The sequence below is a fragment of the Colletotrichum gloeosporioides genome (assembly GCF_011800055.1).
Source record: "Colletotrichum gloeosporioides strain Lc1 chromosome Unknown consensus_86, whole genome shotgun sequence".
In the NCBI taxonomy this organism is placed as follows: domain Eukaryota; kingdom Fungi; phylum Ascomycota; class Sordariomycetes; order Glomerellales; family Glomerellaceae; genus Colletotrichum; species Colletotrichum gloeosporioides.
In genome coordinates, this window is record NW_025544731.1 from 181,248 (window position 1) to 202,598 (window position 21,351).

Consider the following 21,351-nt stretch of genomic DNA (forward strand, 5'->3'; position numbering starts at 1 on the left):
ATGGATGAACCCGGTGGGAATGGTAGTAAAGACATGCGGCACTGAAAAGGAGACAATAACGCGGAGGCGAAGTACGGAAAGCTCAACATCCCCAAGGACGACGATATCTCCAAGGTCTGGTCGTTGAGGGAATTCGGTGAGGAGGATGACGGTGCGCAGCAGAGGAAACATTCCGTCTCGTCGGCTGGCCCTAGAGCCATGTTCACCTCTCCGAGCGAGATCTGCGAAGAGTCAATGGATTACTCCTTCTCGCAAGGCGAACGCAGGGTTCCGATATGCCAAGCGCGAAGGACCTTCCACATGCCCACAAGACCCCAGGCTCCGCCAACTCCATACGACTCCTACCGTCAGCACTCCGCAGACGCTGCAGCCTCCACCACCAGACTGTCCACCCCCGGAGTAGTCCCCGCGCCGTTAACTGCCAGGGATTTGAGAACAAACGCTCCGACACAAGCCCGAGACTTCTCCTTCAACGGCCACAACCTCAGGCAGTAGAGCTTACACCGGCGAGAAGTACATCACATGCTTACATATATCCATGCATTTTCTGTCCAGTGTCGACCGCTCTTCTCCAACCTCAGCCGCGCTTTTGACTCCTGTAAACGACTTATAACTCGAGCTTAACGTCAAAGGCTCAGTGTACTCTCCGTCCCCTCCCCACTTCACACTACACTTTCGCTCTCCAATCTTGGACATCACCACCCCGCAAGAATCTATTAAGACTCCGTCTGGCCGGGCCTTGTCGTACACATATCCGCAACCGTACACAGGCACTCTTGACAACTGCCTCATGCAGACGAGATTATGCATAACAAACTGAACGCTGAACGTCCCCCTTCTGACCCTGCCGGCGTCGTGAGTGTGGGACGTGTGCGAAGCGCACACAAAGCCTATGTAGCCTTTTTTAAAGCTCCTGGAGTCTATGTCCGGCTCTTTGTCCAGTTCGAATGGAGTCATGTCTATAATCTGGTTGTTGTGAAGGGTTCCATACAGTCCCGTCGAGGGAGACGAGTCTCTGTGAAAAGCGAAGCAGTTCATCAGCAGATAGCTTGTGTTTTCGTTCCACGACGCCTTCTCTGCAGCGTGAACCGTAGAGCATGATAAGGGCACCAGCTTCAAGGCCCTTACAGACTCGAGCACTGTGTTTCCCCCACCGTCCACTTTACCTGCGCTGTTGGACCACGTTCCGTCGGCCGATCTCACGAATACTCTCCCGTTGGGCACGCTCCATAGCATGCCGGCGTCTACGCATTCTTGAACAAGAGCGGCGGCGTCTTTGATCATCTCAGCGGTGTTGCTTAGCTCTCTGACATCCCAGAGCCAAGCGTCCTTATCATGAATATGACTGATGACGTTGGTGAACCTTACCAGCGTCCGTCCGTGCTTCCGCACATCTCGGGGGGCTCCACGTCGCTTACCATGCATCCACCCTGAGTGCGGTACTCGAGGTTGACATTGCGGAGCGTAAGGTGCCTCGACACTGCCTCAGTAGAAGCAAACCTCGACTTACCAGCGAAACAGTCCATCTTGAGCATGAGCGACGCAACACCGTTGCGCCACACACTTCAGTCCGACGAACAAGCTCAGGAATGAAGGCCAATAGAGCTGATACCGGAGGATGTGCTGGCCTTGGGCAGGTCCACTCTTTACGCGGACGGCTGGGAAACGAGATCCTCATGCTCCCCGTGTAAGAATATGGAAAATTGTAGTTGTAAGGGCATGGAAACATGTGAGTCGGTGTGGTTTTATCATTTCATGTACCAGCCGGGTCAGCCTCAGACGGAAGGTATGTTCGAAGGTATCTTTGACCACCGCTCCGAGGACGAGGTCGTGGACATGCTTTCCGACGACGACAGTGAAGTGCTCGAACTCAACTTGGACGTCCACGAGAAGGAACAGGATGGGTTTGAAGAGGGAGGGGAATACACCTAACTTTGGACACAGACGTATCGTGCGAAGAGATGCCCGTCAGCGAGAGTGTGCTTAGGCCTTCATTCGGCTGCGCCCAGTAGGTGTCGCTCCTTAGCCCTCGTGGGTACAACCTGATGAGCTTCTGCGACAGAACGTACAAGTCCGCATTCTTCAATCTTCCCGCGAAGGTGTCCATTTTCCACCTGAAGCCAAGATCGGAGCCGGTCATAGAAGTAGTGGTAGAGATGGACTTCGCTCAGTCGCTGGAGTATATTCTGATGGTGCCAGGCGTGATCGTGTAGATAATCACGGACCTCGTCGTGTCAGCTGGGCTTCTGCCGGTGTCTGCACACAGGTATGGTGTGCCCAGAGTAATCCAGCAAACTAACATGGTGCTGCCCCCTAGCGGGGCAGCAGGCCTACGAGAAGAGGCCGCAGAAGACAAGTCAACTGCGATCGCCACCGCCTGTCTTGTAATGTCACCTGTCTCAAAGTTCAACGGATCCAACCCCGACTTTAGAGAGCCCACACTTGAGGTGTACAATGTCAGGCCTCGTGGAATGGGTTTTGGACCCCTGTAGAAGTTGTTCTGCAGGCGAGGCTTCAGACATCCAGTATGCTGCTGCAGATGCAGCGTGCACCTCCCTTTGTTTTCCGTCCGTGACTATTGCGACGCCCAAGTCCTCTGTAGGAGGGTCGCACACCAAGCATCCTCGTCCTTTTGTTTCGCACTTAGCTACGCAAAGATCCGTGATCGCAGGCATGTCAGACAGCCTCGACACGGTGGTCAATTTTATTGGGTTCTCGCACTGATATCAAGCGCACATAAAGTCATGGAGTAATGTTATCGGTTCAAACGGCAGAGACATCATGGTGATAACGGTCTCTCGGAGTGGATCCGCACGCAACGATTCACTGGAGGTGGACTCAGGGAAAGAGGATGAAACGTGTACACTAGAGCATTCTGAGGCGTTGGACTTCGTTTCAAGCATTTGTTCGTCCTCAAGGTGCATGGTGTGGTACCGGGAGGAGGAAGAGGCACACAATCAGGCGTTCATATCCAACAAAGCAAAGTGCACATGGGCCGCCCCTTCTGCGCGCAGGTGTCTTGCCGCAACCTTACTCGTCGTCCCATCGATGTTCAGCCGTCCCTCAGCCGACCACGGATTCCGTGTGTCGTGGGACCCAGCGTACATTCTATCTATGAATGACGAAGACAAGTCCGTGGATGTTCGGCTAAGGCTAAAGACGCTTTGGAGACAGGTGCTTGACTCTTCCCTCGCATCAGGGCGCTGCTACGAACGCCAACTTCCCGACTTCTCAACGTGGCGCGCCCCCAGGGGGATAGCGGGAAACCGCACACCATCGCAGTCACACTAGCTTCCAAGATTGTCTGACCGAGTGTTTGAACTTGCGCCATGGACGAAGCGTGCCTCAGGTATGTGGTCAAAGTATGCTTGCGGAATCCTCAGGAGAGGCTCACTCACTGCGTTTCGCTTTACATCTTCGGGCTCGAAAGAATGAAGGCGCTGAGGGCGGTGGTGATGGTAGAAAGACCGTATAAGACAGACGTACACCCGCCTGTGTTCTCGGCCCTACCATACGCTCCTGGACTGTCGGGGCCCACTCCTGCAACGTCCGGGTGCGCCACCCTCTTGTCGGGCTTCTGTAAGAAAATAAACGGCATCTAACGCTGGTGGAGGGACGGGTGGAAGCACGCGTCTCACGGCATTGTCTTCTTAAACGTGTGCTTTTCGACAACGTTCACGAGTTCATACTCGAGGCATGAAAGGCTGGAGTTCCAGCGCCTGTTGCGAGCCATGGTGATTCACTTCGACCCGCCTCAGGGATCAAACATAGCACTGCTGGCTATGGATAACCCCGCCACCAGCGTTGTAAGACAAGTGCTGTCGAACCTGGGGGTTTGCAGACATAAGGCTGTTTTCAAGAATATGCCCCACCCTGCTATTCTTTCTCACCACAAGAGCGACCTGGGATCGCGCCGCATCACCAACGAGTACAAAGAAACGCTCGCGTACCTGTCCGGTCTTATTAAACATACCTTAGCCTCGCCTTGTTGGTCTATCGACGACTATCCACCCATGGACGGTACATCTGCAGAGATGGCGGCGGCTGACAACAGCCTCGCAGACCGGCTGACGGAGGAGATGAAGTTGTACGACTCTCCGTCGAAGCTCACTCATGAGACTGCAAGGGACGTTCTAGAAGGTCTTGTACCGGTTTATGAACTCACGCAAGGATGGTGACCAAGTACAACGCCCAGCTGATGGTAGCAGGTATCAGGGGTCCTCAGGTGCGGCGCGCCCATCGGCGCGCTCTGGTTCTGCTTCTCGTCTTCCTTTGGCTAAGCGAACCATCACGTCAGACACGGTATCGCAGGCGTCTTCGAAATACAGCTCTCCGGGCGTGCCTATGTCTCTTGGGTCGTTTGAAAGTGACGACGAAGGCGAGCAGCCTGCTATGCCTACGCGCTCATCCGCGACTACCACTGCAGCCTACACTCCCGCAAGCTCGACCCCTGCGCCTCCCAAGACGCCTGCCAGGTCAGTCAGGATGTCCGGATTCGCAGATGAGGACGATGACGCCCCCGTGTCTGTAGCCAGCTCCGACGCCAGGGGCAGTAAGCCTCCTCCAAGAACAAGCAAGATTGACAAATCGGACATCCCCGCTCTTGTGTGCGCGGACTCCCTATGTAGAGGCAAGGGCTGGACTAGAGACATAGCCACTGAGATGAACACGGCGGTGCAAGAAAAGCCTGTAAGCTCAAATATGGCAAAGTTCGCAGACGAAATAAAGGAGGCCGGCGCCTCTGTGGAAGACGACCTCAGAAGTTCGTTTATGTGTCCTGTCTCGCACAAGGTGGTCTTTTTTGGCACAACTGAGCATACGATTGCAGCGGCCTTCCCGAACTCGTGTTCTAAAGGCTTTGGGGGAGCTACCGTACCAGACCGAGTGGTCACTTTGGAGTCAGACGTAAGCATCAGCTGTTTCATGCCTATAAGCACCACGCCAGCGTCTGGAGAACCTGACATTTGGTCGTAGCGGTTGAGCACGGAGCACAGCTGGAGCATACATGCGCCCACAAGATGGGCACCACTAGATATTCTCATATTAGCGAAGCAGTACGCACACTTCTTATTAACAGGCCCTGCCACTCGGCTGCCACTCCTGTGGCCTGCTAGCGAGTGCTAGAGGCTACTATATAGCCCTCTCTAGCGCCCTAGTGTCTAGCTAGTTCTTCTCTATAGTATATTATAGTTATTACTATGTTCTTAGGTTATAAGCTTAGCTTTATTAAATTAACCCTAAAAATGTTAATTTTAAAGTCCTTTTAACTACCTTAAGTTTATAATAATCCCCTTAATTATTTCTATTATTTTACTATTCTTTTTATATATAAATTAGTTAATTTTATTATTAATTACCTTATCTATTTACCTTCTTAACCTTTAATATACCTTAATACGTTATAGTAGAGATCTTATTATATTTACCTTTAATTAAGTATATATAGGTAAGCTTACTACCTTATAAGTTAAACTCCTCTTAATAAATACCTTATATTATTAATCTCTCTTATTATAACCTCTTACCCCTCTTATCTTATTACTATAAATAAGCTATTATTATAATTAATACTACTATAAGAATAACCCCTATTAATATACTAAAGCTATATAGTAAGTCTAACTAGATAACCTAAAAGGTCTCTATTAATATTATACTTTAAGCTACTTAAGTTAATAACTATATTATTAAGAATATTCTTAAGCTTAATATAGAAGTAAAGAAAGAGGCTTAAGTAGCTAATTAAAATATTACTTATAATATCTTTATTATAGCTATAGAAAGCTTTATTAATAAGCTCTTTAATATAAACTAAGAGGATAATAATAACCTATATAAGTTAATAGAAGCTTTAAAGAAGTATATCTTAAAGGTCTTAAAAGATATTATTAGTATACTTATTAATAAGTTTAATAAAGGTATTATAGAGGATTATAAGATACTTTATAATATACTTAGATATACTTAATACCTTAAAAGCTATATTACTAGCCTTATTAATATATACTCTAATTACTACTAATCTATTATTCTTCTTAACTACTTTAAGATAAAGCTCTTAAACACCTATAAGTTCTATACTACTAATAATAAGATACCTATATAGAATAATATTATCTAAACCTTATTTACTTTTATATAAGATAAAGAGTAGAAGATTAGTATTACTACCTTTAAGAAGACTATTAATATTAGCTAGTAGAGTACTAATAATAGGAAAGTATCTACTATATTATTAACTAATAAGTCTACTACTAAGTATAATCACTATAGATATACTTATACTACTTAGTAGTATATAACTACCTATCTTAAACTTATTCTAAATAATTAAACTAACTATAAAGCTATCTTAATAAGAGCTAAGAAGTATATCTATAACACTAAGTATAAGTAAGATATACCTAAGAATAAGTCTATCTATATTTATACCTTATTAGGTATTCTTAGTTAATTTTTATTAACTAGTATTACTATTAGAAAACTAGTAGATATTACTAAATAACTTATTTATAATATTATTAGTAAGATAGTACTTACTACTATTACTAATTAGAAGATTCTCTATTTAGATATTATTTTTAACTTTAGCTATTTTAACTCTATTTTTAATAAATATAACTACTTTATTATATATAAAGCTAAAGCTAACTTACCTCTATATAAAGGTACTAATAGAGAGTATACTTAACTTAAAGGTATTAATATAGTCTATTTCTAAACTATTAATCTATAAAACCTAACTAAAACAGTTAATTAGACTATTAATAATATTAAGTATAGCCCTCTAAGTTTAGCTAACCTTCTCAATTTAGGAAAGTTATATAATATTAGTATTAAATATAACTACTACACCTTAGCTATAATATAGGTTTTATTAGGCATTTTATTTACTAAAGTTAACTAGTAATTAAATATCTATATTATCCCTACTATTTAGTATTAAAAGGATATTCCTCTTAACACTACTATTAGCCTTACTATAGTTCGCTATAAGTAGCTGCTATCTCTTAAGCTTATATATCACTATCTTCTATATACTTACCTTAATTAAGTTATTAAAGCATACTACTATATTAATATTATATTTATAACCTAAGAGATTAAAGACTTTTACTATAAGGCTTACTATCTTACTAAATCTACTAAGATTATTAGTAGAGACCTTCTACTACTATTAACTAATATTAGTAATAAGATCTATTTTAATATTATTAAAATTAAGCTTCTCTCTATTATAGGTAAGAGATATATTCTACACTTTATAGATTACTATAGTAGCTACTACTAAGTTACACTCCTACTTAACTATAACTATAAAGTTATTCTTAATACTATTAAGATATTTAGTAATATCTTTACTAATATAATATATATTAATATTAAGACCTAAGTCTATAATAATATACCTAAGTTCAAAAAGGTCTTTTAAAACTTATTCTTCTCTAAGTCTTATATAAATATATCTATCACTAACACCTTATCTATAAATAATACTATTAAAAGAGCTAGAAGAACTATTATTAAGGTATCTTAAACTTAACTAATTAATATTAATCTTCTAGAGGAACTTTAGGACTATACTATTAACTCTACTATTTAGATCTTTAACCTTCTTCTATAAGCTAATAAAAGTAAGCTAAGTCCCTATAAGATTATAGCTTATAAGCTTAATCTTATAGCTAATTATAAGCCTCTATATATTAAGTATCTTAGAACATTTAGATATATTACCTATATATATAAAAAAGGTCTTAATAAGCCTACCTATTCAGCTAAAATAGAAGCTAGAGTAATAAAAAACCTTCTTATTAACTATAGCTTACTTTATAATTATATCTACTATATCTATATTCCTAATAAAAAGAAGGTATTCTACTACTAAGATATCTAATTTTATAAATAGCTTTAGAAGATAGTTCTTCTACCTATTACTAAAGCTCTTATTACTAATAATAGTAACTATACTATTCACTTTAATAATCCTAACCTTCTAATTTATTACCTTATTATATCTAATATAACTAATACTCCTAAAGAACTTATTACTAATATTAATAAGCAGACTTCTAATAATAAGAGTATTAATCTAAGGCTAGCCTATATTAACTATATAATATCTCTACCTCTAGAAGAAGTCCTCTATTACTAGAATATTATAAAAAATATAACTATAGTAACTAATAATACTATATAAATATCTTTAGAGACTAATATATAAGATAATAATAATAATAACTTATTTAAAAGTACACTAGAAGATAAAGAAGCTAATTATAAAGATCTAGCTTATACTATAGATACTATTAAAAAAGTAACTAATATAATAATCCTAGAGATAGTAGTTTAGAATAAACCCTATTAAGTAGCTTAGAAGCCTAAAGGATACTACTATTAGCTTACTAAAGTCTATAAGTATAAGAAGAAGCTTTTTATAGTTACTAATATTTAGGTTTTAGACTATACTTATTACTTTATACTTAGCGCTATTACTACTACTACCTTATTAAAAGTTCTACCTAATAGTATTATTATCCTAAAGTCCTATAATAATATTAAATCTAGCCCTTAGTAGTTTAACTAAAAAGCAGTATTTAAGTATAAAATATAGTAGTTCTATAATAAAGAAGTATATAAGCTTATATACCCTCCTTATAATACTAAGATCCTACCTAATAAGTAGGTATTTAATATTAAGACTAATAATAATAATAAGATTATTTAATATAAAACTTATTAAGTAGTCTATAATAACTATAAATATAAAGATTAATCCTCTTAAGAGGTTTATATAGCTATTACTATAGCTACTATAATCTATATATTCTTCACTATTATAGCTCTTTATAAACTTAAGTATAAGATATATAACTTTAATATAGTCTTCTTAACTACTTCTATCCCTAATAATATAAAAGTCTATATATACTAGCCTCTAAACTTCTCTATAGATAATAGCAAAGTCTAACTACTTTAAAAAGCACTTTATAGCCTTCATAAAAACTCTCTCTAGTAATTTAACTATATTAGTATTAAGATATAAAAACTTAGCTTTACCCCTATTAATAGTGAGGTCTACTTATTTATTAATAAGTTACTTAGAGCTTATACTTTTATATATATTAATAATAATATTATTACTACTCCTAATAAAAAGATAACTAAGTAGGTTTATAATATACTTAATAAGATTTACCCCCTTAAGGACCTTAGTAAAGCTACTAAGTTTCTAGGTTTTTAGATTATCTAAAACCACGCTAATAACTAAATCTTTATTAACTAGACTAAATATACTAAGGCTATCCTTACTCACTTTAAATATAAAAATATTAACCTTATTAAAACTCCTATAGTATCCTATAAAGAGCTACTAATAATATAAGACCCTAAAAAGTATATAAAAGAGGAATATACTATTTATATTAAAAAGACTAATTACTATAACTACCTCACTATTAGTATATATCTTAATATATCTTATACTATTAGTAAGCTTAACTAGACTAATATTAAACCCTCTAAAGCTTACTTTTATACTATAAAATATCTCTTTTAGTACCTTAAGGGAACTATCTACTATAATATTATTTTTAATAATCTTAATTTAATAATTAACTATAGCTTATATACTATAATAGATTTATCCTTTATAAATAATAAGCCTTCTTATATCTTAACTAGTAGCTATATTATTTACTTTACTAGTAGCCTAATTACCTAGAAGTTAAAAAAGTAGACTTTTATTACTTTTAGTTTAACTAAAGCTAAGTATATTAACTTAATACCTACTATAGTTACTATAAAATAGCTACACTATATAGTTAAGTAGCTTTTTAATTAGAAGATCTTTATACTTACTATTCTTTTTACTAATAGTATTAATATATATACTAATATTATAAACCTTCTTAATAAAACTTAGACTTATTATATTAACCTCTACTATAAGTAGATTATTTAAGAAGCTATTTATAATAAAACTATTATAATCTATTAGATTAAAAGTAATAAAATACCTACTAATAGCCTTATAAAGAGCTTTAGCCCTTATAAGTATACTAAGTTTATTAAAATATTAGGATTAATAGAGGGTTTTAATTAAGTATAAAAGGATAGAATAGAGGATATTAACTAGTTTAAAAAAAGATTAATTTAAGCCTTTTAGGCTAATTAGAGGCTAGGGATTATCTAGCGTTTTACTAAGTTATTAAATAGTTAAAAACTCCTTATTTTTAAGCTTTTTAGCTTAAAGAGTAATTTTAGCTAGAGTAGCTAGTTTATATATTAGCTAGCGCTATAAGGCCTAAGGGGGGGTGTTAATAAGCCTTACTACTTAGCTACCACTCCTATAGCCTACTAGTAAGTGCCAGAGGCTGCTATATAGCCCTCTCTAGCGCCCTAGCGTCTAGCCAGTTCTTCTCCATAGCACATCACAGTTATCACTACGTTCTCACTTCTCATCTCCGTTTTGCTGAAACCCACTCAAGTATAAGCTCTCTCTGCTTCTAGGCTCTGCAGACATATTCTTATTTACAGATATCAACAACATACACAGCTGCTCGTGTCTTCTGCTGTTCTTTTCTTCCGTCTCCTTTGCTAGTCTCACTATTTCTTTCATAACTAACCTTATGCCTATCAGCACTATCACTACCGTCTCTATGCCCGCGTACGCTGATGCATCCCTGACCTTTTTCGCCGTCCTGTGCACATGCTCTCCTTCTTTTATAGACATGTACGGCTTGGCCAGCTCATTGACTTGAGCGTCAAGGTCCGTGAGGCGCAGCAAGTCGTAAGACGAGGACGACATCGCGGTGTGCGACGCTGGCAACAGCGTTGCCGGCTTCCACCCTGATGTACTCAACGAGGAACACCACGAAGCAACAGGCGCGAATCCAGCAGGCTTTGCGCATGTTGTCGGACAAGGCGGATGCGTCCCTCCCAGACGACAAGTGCGACAATATCTATAATACGACCTACCAGACGGCTCTACCCGCGTCGTCCATCACAATGCTGACACAAGTGCTGACAGGACTGTGTGGTAAGAGAACAGAGCCAGTCACGGACTCGAGATTGGCGTTCACCATGGCCGTTTGGATTGACGATGGCCTAAGCGTGCTCAGACTGTCCTTCATGCAGCCTGAGATAGTCACATGCACAGCCCACCTCGACGCTGGCCACTTTTTCAAGCTTCTCGAAGAGTATCCTAACGTGGTGAGAGATAACAACAACGCAAAGATAAGTAGGCCTAGCATGTGCGTGAGGAAATGCAAGGTAGCAGAAAGAATAGCCCCTTACCTTATTAACCGGTGCGGGCTAATGGAGGAGGCAGCGTGGTCCCACCTCAACGCGATAGGGACACGATTCATGTGCATTTTAACGAATGACTGCCAGACGCGCGATTTGTGGCACACAAGAAGATCGTTGGAGATACTTAGGGACCATGTAGGCGAAGACGCCGTGATGGCCGACTCCAACTCGGTGAGATCGTTCAAGCTCACCCGCGCGCCACAGCGGGCACTTTTGATATTACACCAAACAAGAGCACGTGTGTGCTACTAATGAACAACAGTGAGTTCAGGGTACAGGCAAAGCCGTCTGACGTTCAAGCTATATACAGATCGTTCAGACAAGCTATAGTCAATGTTTCGGAATCAGACGTCTAGGACGCATTCCTTCTCAGTCTCCAAGACATAGGCCCTCAAGCCCCCGCGCCCCCATGACTCGCGTCCTTTCAAAACTGCACTTACAACTGCGTCCTCCACCCTCAGTTCGCCGTATGTGGAGTGACAAAGCTCAAAGCTGCTGCTACTGAACTTCCACGGGTCGATTAGACTAGCGCGCCAGGACAAGCGTCTAGGCACAACAGACTAGAGCACTGCTCCACTGTGGGAGTGACGAAACTCGAGTCCCTCGCGCGACCTAGATCCCATCAGACGCCTCACCAGAGCTAAGTGTGACGCAGACGAGCTCACTGACTGTATATATATAAAGCTTCATACACTAAGCATAAAGTCCCTGTCAACGTACTTGAACGTTTCGTGGCTCACTTCGTAGTCCAAGCTGCAGAGAACTGCGAGGACTATAGGTAAATACATATGTCTTACAGTCTTATTGTTCTACTTCGATATACGCTTGGCAACACACATGGATATCTCGGGCTCTTTGGACAGGGTGGTTCTCAGCAGCTCGGCCATGTCCGCAGTGTTCACGAAGACGCAGTGATCGTTATCATGCCTAGCCATATCCTCCTCAACGCCAACTACAGGCAAAAAGACGGAATGAAGATTGAGATAGCTGATGTGCCTGTCTACTTGGAGATCCGTGTCCGTAGCCATTATAGTAGGTGAATAAAGCAACGGCGTTGCGAAGTTTAAAACACAATGCTTCGCACTGAACACTCTCATATGCTTAGAAACCCAACTCTGCGAGTTTGGCAAGCACCATGTCTGGGGTCACCTCAATTTTGTGGGGTTTAGTAGCCTCCAGTCCAGAGGTCGTGGACCTGCGCTCCGGCATCCTCAGGTCTGCATCCACAGAGTGTACGCTCTGACGAGGTCTCCCGCGATAACGACGCCGTCGGAGGGTCCTCACGGGGCACGCTCCTCGAGTGGGATCTTCATGTCTTGCTCCCTGCTGGACTTAACGAAGAAGAAGACTCCCCGTTGACAGCTATACCCCTCTCAGGCGCATCCATGAGTACTCTGATGTTGTTAGGGTGAAACATAACGTCCCCGCCAAGCACGCCAATGGTCTTATTTGTGGAGTTGACATTCTGCCACCATTCCTCAGGGGTGGACACGAGGTTGCCACTGGTGGTCTGGACGTCGTTCGCGGGCAGCTCATGTCTAACCATTCTCGCGATGCCCTCACGGACGTACGGGTCAAAGCAAGCGTAGAAATCTCCATCGGTTTCTCTTCCATACTTTCCTGCCTTGTCCTTAAAGTACGGAATCCTGATGTTGCTGATGTGGAGGCTGTCTACAACCTTGCCGTTCTTCTTGAACTTCAGCGGTGCCTTCCAGTAACGCGTGGTGGCGCTCTGCCTACGTGTGAAGTCGCTTGTGTTCTCCTTCATCGTGATGTCCTCTACATCCATACCTCCAAACGACTTAGGGGAGTTGATCATTATGATCGCACCCTTGCCCACGGTGGGAGGAGCCTTGTCGTCCATCTTGGTGCTAACGACGCTCGGGAAATTCAACGCAATGAAATGGGGTGTAAGATCTGGAATGGGTACTCCTGGTATTAGTACTTGGTGCGCCACTGCAACAGCGTACGCGTTGTTGCTTAGGTCCGGGTCTACCACGGCTGAGCCCCGAAGGAACTTGTCGCGCACCACCGTCAGGCATGCCACCAGAACGCCAGAAAACAGAAATGTGGCTGGAGACGCGCACCGCGCGCGTCTGTGTAGGCAACAAACATGAACGATTGGCCTATACCCCGTTGAAAGTAGTAGCACCATTGACGTAGGGTTGGATGAAACCCACAGACATATAGATACAAGTATTAGGCTTGTGACGTCGCAGCCTGACCCTTTCTCGCCAGACAGAGCCGTACGAATGAGAGCTAAAACAGAGCACACGTCTTCCGTCTGGCTGGAGGCGCCAAGTTTTAATTTCTCCAGGTGCAGCGTAGATGAGGGAAGATAACAGTAGTAGTGAACAACGGTTCTAAACACGCCGTGGGGGGTCCTGAATGGACATGGCAGATGGGTGCATAGACGTCTGTACCTGCACGATTCTTCTGGACCAACCGTTACGGGGCTCGAGGCTGCGTCTTAGTCTGAGACCCTTAATATATGTGCGTCCTTCATGCCTAACTACAGAAGACCAAGATATCAATGTGCATTGGGAGCAATCTGTCTTTCTGTGCAGCCTACAGACGAGCTCCTGGCCCCCAATGCAGCACACCAGACCCGGCTCCATGAACGTCTTCCTCAGCTTGCTGTGCTGTTCTGATTCAGCCCCCCTTGTGCCGAGGCACAGTCCAGCCTTCATCTTTGTAGTACACTAGTTCGCCCGAATGAGACATCACAACGTATAGCAACGTGGTTGTTAACCGCACGCCAAGATGGACCTACTGGTTAAAAAGAGGGGGCTAATTACCTGGGTGGGCTCAGTGAAGAATAGCATAGCGTAAGGCTATCAGCTGAAAAGAAAATAACAGTCATAAGCATGCATGAGGGCCTTGGAGTGAAGAGAAGCGCTACTGTGGTCTATAACAACGAATCAGACAAGGACGACACCAACATAGGTGAGGTCTCGTCTCGTCAGTATAGCGACATAAGACTGGCGTCAGTCCTTGGGCTTAACAGTTGCAGAACGTGCACGCCAGGAGGGTTCCAGAAGTACAGGCCTGTCTAGGGAGCTTACACCACCATATCATACGACATCGAAGTTGATATCAGTAGCAACTCCTCCGGCGAGTTTCCGCTGGTCGACAACGCGATACTGTCCATAGCATGTAGCTGCACCTGGGGACTAAAGGTCGTATTTCTCACCATAGACGCAGGGGGGGTGACCTCCGTCAACGAAGTAAAGCTGGTGCAGTGTTCGACGTCCGCGGAGGCAGTGCGATGCTTCACGGAGGCTGCGAAAGCCCATATGCTACTGTTGTTGATCGGATGGAACAACTACGTGTTCGATAACCAGTGCATCTTGTACCACGACTTCGAGATGAGCGAGATGTACGAGCAGGTTCGCATTGGGAGCTCGAAGATGGTGCCGTACGGCAGCATACTTCACATTCAGGGGTGTTACAACATATACGCCATGGCTTACATGATGAGAGCCAGGCCAGGCCAATACTCAACGATGTCTCTAAAGGTTTTGTCGCAGGAGACGGGGTGCTCGCCCAAGCTAGACATGCCGATCATAAGCAAGGACGTGGATCTGGAGTCTCTTGTGAACTACAACATCAACGACTGCAACGTAGCGCTGGAGGTGTGGTTTAAGTCAAGACTGTACACCAAGATACCGTCGCTCGCAGCCTGCTCGTCCTCACCCGTGTGCGACTGTGCACGATATGTGACTGGAACAATGGTTCCCCTACTTACATCGTCAGTGGTCTTGTCCAGAGGGATAGTGATAAACTGGTCTTCGAGCAATAGAGAGCAGGAATACAGAGAAGGCTACGTAATAGACCCGAAGAGAGGGCATCACCGGAACGTTGTCGTGTGCGACTATAGTTCGATGTACCCAGCCATAATGTCGTGCTGCAACATCTCGCCCGAGACGGTAGTAGTAGAAAATCTGAAGGACGGCGACTACGAGGACAAGGTAGCGTGGGACTCGCAGTACGTCAGGGTGGTCCTTGAGGACAGGGCGGCCCTATTCCCATACAAGGAAAGCTCACTGCTGAAGGAGTCACTTAAACAGATGGTGCGGCATCGCGGCGCCAGTAAGCGTTCGGACCCACTGGATGCCACATCACTTAAGGTCTGCGCCAATAGCGCGTACGGGTGCGTTGGATACGAGGAGTCCGCGATGTACAGTCCGTCGTGCTCTGCATCGGTAACGGCCATTAGAGGTGGTGCGTCAAGCTGGCGTACAGAGTTCTTGAATGCCACGGTCTTTCCTTTCTGTACGGCGATACCGATTCGTGTTCTGTGTCCCCGTCTAGTGCTGCTGACGAGTCTGAGGAGGGTTCACGCCGCTGTGTCTCCGAGGCACTCAGCTCTCTGCTGAAGGAATTCGAGGATACCCCCTTACAGGGACAATGGAGATGGAGAGCTACCACTCCAGAGGTATACTGCTAGACAAGAAAAGATACTGCAAGCTGAACGAAGACGGAACGATAAAGTACACAAGCGTCTCTGCAGCAAGAAGAAATACTGCAGGACTGGTCCGTGAAACGTGCGTCAGCGTATGCATATCTATCCTTAGCCACGCCACAGTCGAGCTGCAGCTGAACTCGATATCCAGACACCTTGAGGTGATGCTGACACAGGTTATGAACGGAAACGTTACTGTGAAGGACGTCTCAAGCATTGCGTCCAGAGACGGCATCATATGCTGCGCATACGAGTCAACCACAGGTGGAACTGTAAGAAGCGCACTGTGGGAATCACACCTGGACACGTCTGATGTCGTAGCGAAGGAGGTTTTGGAAAGCATAAGAGAGGAACGCGACCGGATAACTGTTCCGTGTGGCCTCGGTGGGACTTCAGACATATGTCTGAGGTCCACGAGGTTTGTGGATTAACCGTGCTTCGACATTAAATTTGAGAAGTTGGAGAGTTACATAGAGCACGTGCTAGTCTGAGGCTTCTCATTAAAACTCTCTATGTGGTGACCCAGTTTGCTGTAGTCGGTTATGAAAGGTTTATATACCCACTCTGTGTCTCTTGAGAGTGCTGCCTCCCTCGAAGTAATGGGGTACACCGATTTTTTCGGCTGGTACAAGAACACATGTGCAAGGCCATGCACCTCAGGCTCGGAATAGTCGCAGCCGTAGAACCCCATGACCGATCTGAGCGCCTCCGTGCAAACACGAGGACGTTTGGAAGCGACCACTTTCTTAAGAATTTGAGGATTGTACGCACCCACAACACTGGCAACTCCAACTCCTGTTACCCTTTGAGGGCTTTGAAGACACATCAGGGTGCCGTCCACGTTCGCGCACCACGACGACGCCGCCTTCGCCTTCGCGTAGCATGACTGCTCAAACATGCAGAACGTTGGCCCCTCGCGTGCTACCTGAACGCTCTCCGGGGGCCTAAACATGTCGGCTATAAAGTCGAAACCCTTGCTTTCGGACGACCCTGCCCTGTGAGCATCCAGAGCGGACTGCTGCGCTTTGGAACACAACAACATCACCGCTCTCATAGAGGGCGACCCTGGGTCCGGACCCGGCTTTGCAAGTACCGCCGTGCCCTCGGCTGTCTGAACACAGAGACTGCCACCTTCCGACCTGTAAAAACACGATGTCGCCACCTTCGCGTTCCTCGTCAATACTCCAACAGAGCTCTGAGACAGCTGCTCTCTGAGTATACCCATAGTTCCACGTATCAACTGGGACACGAAATCCAGCTCCGTATTGTCACTGTTGAATCTGTCCGACATATCTTGGACGTACACTTTAGGGTTTCCGATTGCTGTCCAAAGTATAAGCCGCAGTCTCCGTCCTCCAGCTGCTTGGAGCTCGGAGTCGTGAACTTTACAAAGCACGCGTGGTTCGGGCATGTCTGTGTCCAGGCTTAGGCCGAGGTCACTCATCATCTTTCTGCCTTCGCTGAACTTGCTCAGTTCTGGCACAACCCAGTTAGACGCCTCCCACAAAGACCCCTCAGACGAAAGGGGGTAGCCATGGGCCTCGTCCCCATCGAAGTCGCCGTGAAACCCCGTGAACGCTTCAGGCTTTATGCCTATACAGGGTCTGTCCCATATACTCACTTTCATAGGCTGTGTGCTCGGCCATATAAGGGAGGGAGGACGAACGAGCATTACGTAGTGGCCTTCTTGGAGGCATCGCTCCACCATCTTACCTATGGCTTTTTTTCAGTGCCTTTTTCGTGGGCACAGAATACAGTCGTTTCTGCGAGTCCTTTGGGTATGCACATATAGTTACGCGGAAGATGCACTTGCGGCACAGCCACAAGCCTTGAGCCGCCGGCCACAGGCGTGCTCATTATCGATCTCGTTTGGCCACGCTTGGTGTAGTCGGTACGTTTAAGCGCGTCCTTGTACGCGTCTGGGTCTCGATCGAACGCCATTGGCGCCGCCTTGAGTTATGCTGTACTTATGGGCCCTCCTCTCACGGACAAGGCGTGGGGAGGAAGGAGGTTGCCCTAAGGTTTGGTACACATATGGCCGAAACACCCTGCATGGTGTCTACAGCCCGAGGATTAATCGTTCGTCGGTGGACTCCACTGTGACAGTTTTCAACTTGTGACGCGGGCCGAACGCCTCGAACCTCACCGCTACCACCGCGTGGCATTCCTTCATTTCCCAACCGTCGTAGACGCGCCGTGTGAAATGCTCCGGGTCCATCGTGGTAGCACAACGCAACGGCGTTGCGTTTTTCACCGAGGTAACGCCAACATGGAACAAGCCAGGCTTTCACTGTTTTTCCTGTCTATGGACCCACAGGCGCGGAAACTCCTCGGACAATCTGGATCGTTCATGACACTGCACGACGGGCGCGGAACAAAGCTCGTGCCTTTGCCCCAGCTTTATGTTACGTGCCCGAACTCAACGCGACTGAAGGCAGACAAATGGCGCTGTGTATAGAAAGAATAATAGATTCGAACGAAGCGTACCGTGGGCTACGGGAGCTGAGGGCTGGGGTGGTGTGTCCCGAAGCAAGCCAGGCTACATTTGTGGGAAAGTATTTGTATAGGCATACAACTGTATGTGTCGTCATGTCGAGCGGGGATCTTAGGCAAAGAGTGGTTCGGCCCGGGCTACCTGTGCCTGTGCTGGAGACGGCGTAGTACACATGTACATGGTTCGAAGGAAGGGGTCTGCGGGGAGACAAGACGGAGCGCCCTCCACACCAACCAACCATGAACGCCGTCTACGCAGAACTTCAAGCACAGTGGTGCAACGGTTGGCTACAGCGCGCAGTAGAAACACTCGATTGTCATCTTGTTTTCCACGACGGCCTGGATACAGAGGTAATGGGAAGGATCCATTCGTTTACTACCGTTCCCCACGGGCTAGGCCCCCAGGACACTGAGGTCGTGCAGGCTCGCTTTCAACTGCGGCTCAATTCTCTAGACCAATATCTGCATCAACCCATACACGCCCGACTACCCCGCCGATCGCCAGCCTTCTGAGAGATCGAAAAGCCGACCCAACAGGGGAAATACTCCAAGCCGTGGCCGTAAGTCAAGATGTCTGAGCCGACTGCCGACATGGATTTTTCGCAATGGAGCCAGCCTAGCCAGTTGTCAGTTTTTCATCGATGACTTTTTGTTTTTGCCACTTACTTCAGAATGTAGAAGATGTCCTCGAACTCAACGATCTTGTGCTTGAACTTCTCTTTGCCATCTTTGTAGATTTTCGTTCCAGCAGTCAACAAGGTGCGCCTCCAGGCGGCAAACTGCGAAGAAGAAAACTTAGAAGGGAAGAAAGATTTCGTTGAAGGTGATAGTTTTGGGTGCCATGGACTGAGGGGTTCCTGTCCGGGGACGCTTCGGATTTGAACTCCTCTTTGCCATCTTGGTAGATTTCGTTGAAGGTGATAGTTTTAGGTGCCATGGACTGAGGGGTTCCTGTCCGGGGACGCTTCGGATCCATTTCCTGGTAAGAAGAAATCTCACTGGCGTCTGTCCTACGCTTGAGTTGTCGGTGAGGATCCGCCTGGAGCTGTCTGGCAAATTCGTCTTGTCGTCCCGGAGAGAGATGCATGCCGGGCGGGCATGCTAACAAGCAGTCTACGCAGCATCCCACGAAGTATCTCGGCCGCTGTTGGAAAGTTTGTAGAGTCGAAGGAAATAAGATGAATGGAGAAGAATTGATTGTTGGGGATTGGGATGTTGGGGTGTTGGTGAAGTCGGGACGTTGGTGAAGTTGGGACGTGGATTCGGGCAGATTCACATGGAATCATGATTGTGAGCAGAGACAGCAGGGGCTGGGGGGGGAAGCGCCATCCATATTGGTTCTGAGGACAGGGACACCTATCGGTACCTTGCAGTGCACCATTAGGGTAAGGTAGGTGCGGCGCATGGGATACGTCTTTCGGAGGCAGGGACGTGTCTCCATCTCCAGCAGGGCCCTGCTGCTGAGTCCTTCCTTCCGTCTCTGTGTCTACCTTCCATTACCCAAACACGCCAAAGTAGATGCCCGGGCGCTCGCTGATCTTGGGCAGCTCCCCCCTGCCCTCAACTTGAGATTTTCAAGAGCACCCGACAACAATCCCAGTCGTGACGTCGAGATGGACCTGTCCGACACCACTGCACAGGTGCAGCCGCCATCCTCCCCTCCAATCCATATCCGCCTGGAGGCGGATGACGATGACCGTGACGATTGCCTGATGCTTCCGACTCTCAACCATTTCTCCAAGCTTGTCCAAGACAACGAAGACCACGACGCCCAATCTCTTATCGAATTTGTTGTGGCCAATGACCTTCTCGAGCCCGACGATCCTTTGCTCGATTCGGCAACCCCCGGCCATCTAATCGTCGCCAGTCACCCCGGCGAGGACAACAACCAGGGAGACGAGTCCGAGCACGAGTCTCGTGTCAGCACCCCGCAGCCAGAGCCCGTAAGCAAGCGACGTGTCATCCTCTCCAAGCAGCCCCGCTAACTGAATTCCATCTTTCCAGATCCCTTTGTGGACCGAGAACGAGGCGCATGCCCTGACTTTGTTTCTGCAAACCACATACGGTCCTCTGACCGTTGGCCAAGTTGCGGAGCAGATGGACCGCAGCGCCACGGAGGCCACCGCCATGATCGTCTGTACTTGGCTTTCAGCCATTCGCGTGTTGGAGGGACGGGACGTCCCCTGGTGGGTCGGACGCCCCGTCGTCAACAGCATCGGCTTGGGCCGAGTCGCCATCTTCATGCGCAACGGAACACAAGTCGTGTTGCGGCTGTATGACACACAGGGCGAGCTTGATATCGAGGTTCCTATCGACAATCCGAGTCAAGTCTACGAATACGAGCCCCATATGTTCTGAGACGAGTCGCTGCCGTTTGTCGGGCTTCTTTGTTTGTCGTTTCCGAGGTTGGCTTGCATCTAGGAGTCGCAGATACACCCGACGTCATTTCCAAGACTCAAAACTTCACCAGCAGCCCTCCCTTAGCTAGCAGCCTCTCGAGGAATACAATCTGTGAAAACCGCCTCCATCAATCCGCCTGAAATGTCGTGCAACCCATCTCGTTGAGTGACCTTGGAACAGGAGTGTTGTGCAATTTTGAATGACAAACGGTCGCGAGCCACACATGTGTTTGATTGCAAGGGTCAAAGTGGCGCGGCGGGGCCCAGACGGGAGGCGGGAGACACTGCTGACGCTGTGGAATATCACAGCAGATACTCCGCCCGAGACATCTCCCGCCGGCGGGAGTCCAGTGCAGGCCGCACAAGACGCGCGCATCCTCCGGGCGATGGCAGCGACTGGGGCAACTCCGTCTTCTTTCTTGTTCCTGCCCGTCCTCTTTCTTTCCTTGGTCATACTTTTAGGCCTGAAAAGTATGACCATGGCTCTGCCTGCCTGGGGCAGCAACCCCACCCTGCACACTTGTCCCCCCCCCCCCCCCCCCCGGGGGGGGGGGGGGGGNCCCCCCCCCCCCCCGGCTGCGGGTGGGAGCGACTGCCATTGACCGTTGACCACCAAAACTCTGACCATGACCTCAAGGTATCCAAGGTATGACACGGTCAGACTTTGCCCGGTAAGGCGGGTAGGTA

The 21,351-nt window shown here is 46.1% G+C and overlaps 5 protein-coding genes and 1 pseudogene across 6 annotated transcripts; 4 read left to right on the plus strand and 2 right to left on the minus strand.

Moving 5' to 3' along the window:
- Positions 1 to 495, plus strand: GCG54_00015307 (uncharacterized protein; the record flags this gene model as incomplete). Its single annotated transcript, XM_045415113.1, has 2 exons — positions 1 to 13; positions 50 to 495. 2 exons carry the CDS (start codon positions 1 to 3, stop codon positions 493 to 495), a joined length of 459 nt encoding a protein of 152 aa, XP_045258286.1.
- Positions 496 to 3,731: 3,236 nt separating this feature from the next.
- GCG54_00015308 lies at positions 3,732 to 4,981 on the plus strand (annotated as a pseudogene). The gene is made up of 2 exons: positions 3,732 to 4,905; positions 4,946 to 4,981. Coding segments are annotated over exons 1-2 (1,210 nt in total).
- Positions 4,982 to 11,867: 6,886 nt separating this feature from the next.
- GCG54_00015309 (uncharacterized protein) lies at positions 11,868 to 12,335 on the minus strand (the record flags this gene model as incomplete). The annotated part of the gene is made up of 3 exons (XM_045415114.1): positions 11,868 to 11,975; positions 12,000 to 12,079; positions 12,131 to 12,335. 3 exons carry the CDS (start codon positions 12,333 to 12,335, stop codon positions 11,868 to 11,870), a joined length of 393 nt encoding a protein of 130 aa, XP_045258287.1.
- Positions 12,336 to 12,587: 252 nt separating this feature from the next.
- On the minus strand, positions 12,588 to 13,402 carry GCG54_00015310 (uncharacterized protein; the record flags this gene model as incomplete). Its single annotated transcript, XM_045415115.1, has 2 exons — positions 12,588 to 12,638; positions 12,851 to 13,402. Coding segments are annotated over 2 exons (603 nt in total), but the record flags the coding sequence as incomplete, so codon positions are not given.
- Positions 13,403 to 15,206: 1,804 nt separating this feature from the next.
- On the plus strand, positions 15,207 to 15,757 carry GCG54_00015311 (uncharacterized protein; the record flags this gene model as incomplete). The annotated part of the gene is made up of 2 exons (XM_045415116.1): positions 15,207 to 15,460; positions 15,622 to 15,757. 2 exons carry the CDS (start codon positions 15,207 to 15,209, stop codon positions 15,755 to 15,757), a joined length of 390 nt encoding a protein of 129 aa, XP_045258289.1.
- A 4,121-nt stretch (positions 15,758 to 19,878) lies between these two features.
- Positions 19,879 to 20,623, plus strand: GCG54_00015312 (uncharacterized protein; the record flags this gene model as incomplete). Its single annotated transcript, XM_045415117.1, has 2 exons — positions 19,879 to 20,208; positions 20,270 to 20,623. The coding sequence occupies 2 exons, from the start codon at positions 19,879 to 19,881 to the stop codon at positions 20,621 to 20,623; spliced, it is 684 nt and encodes a 227-aa protein (XP_045258290.1).
- Positions 20,624 to 21,351: the final 728 nt, after the last annotated feature.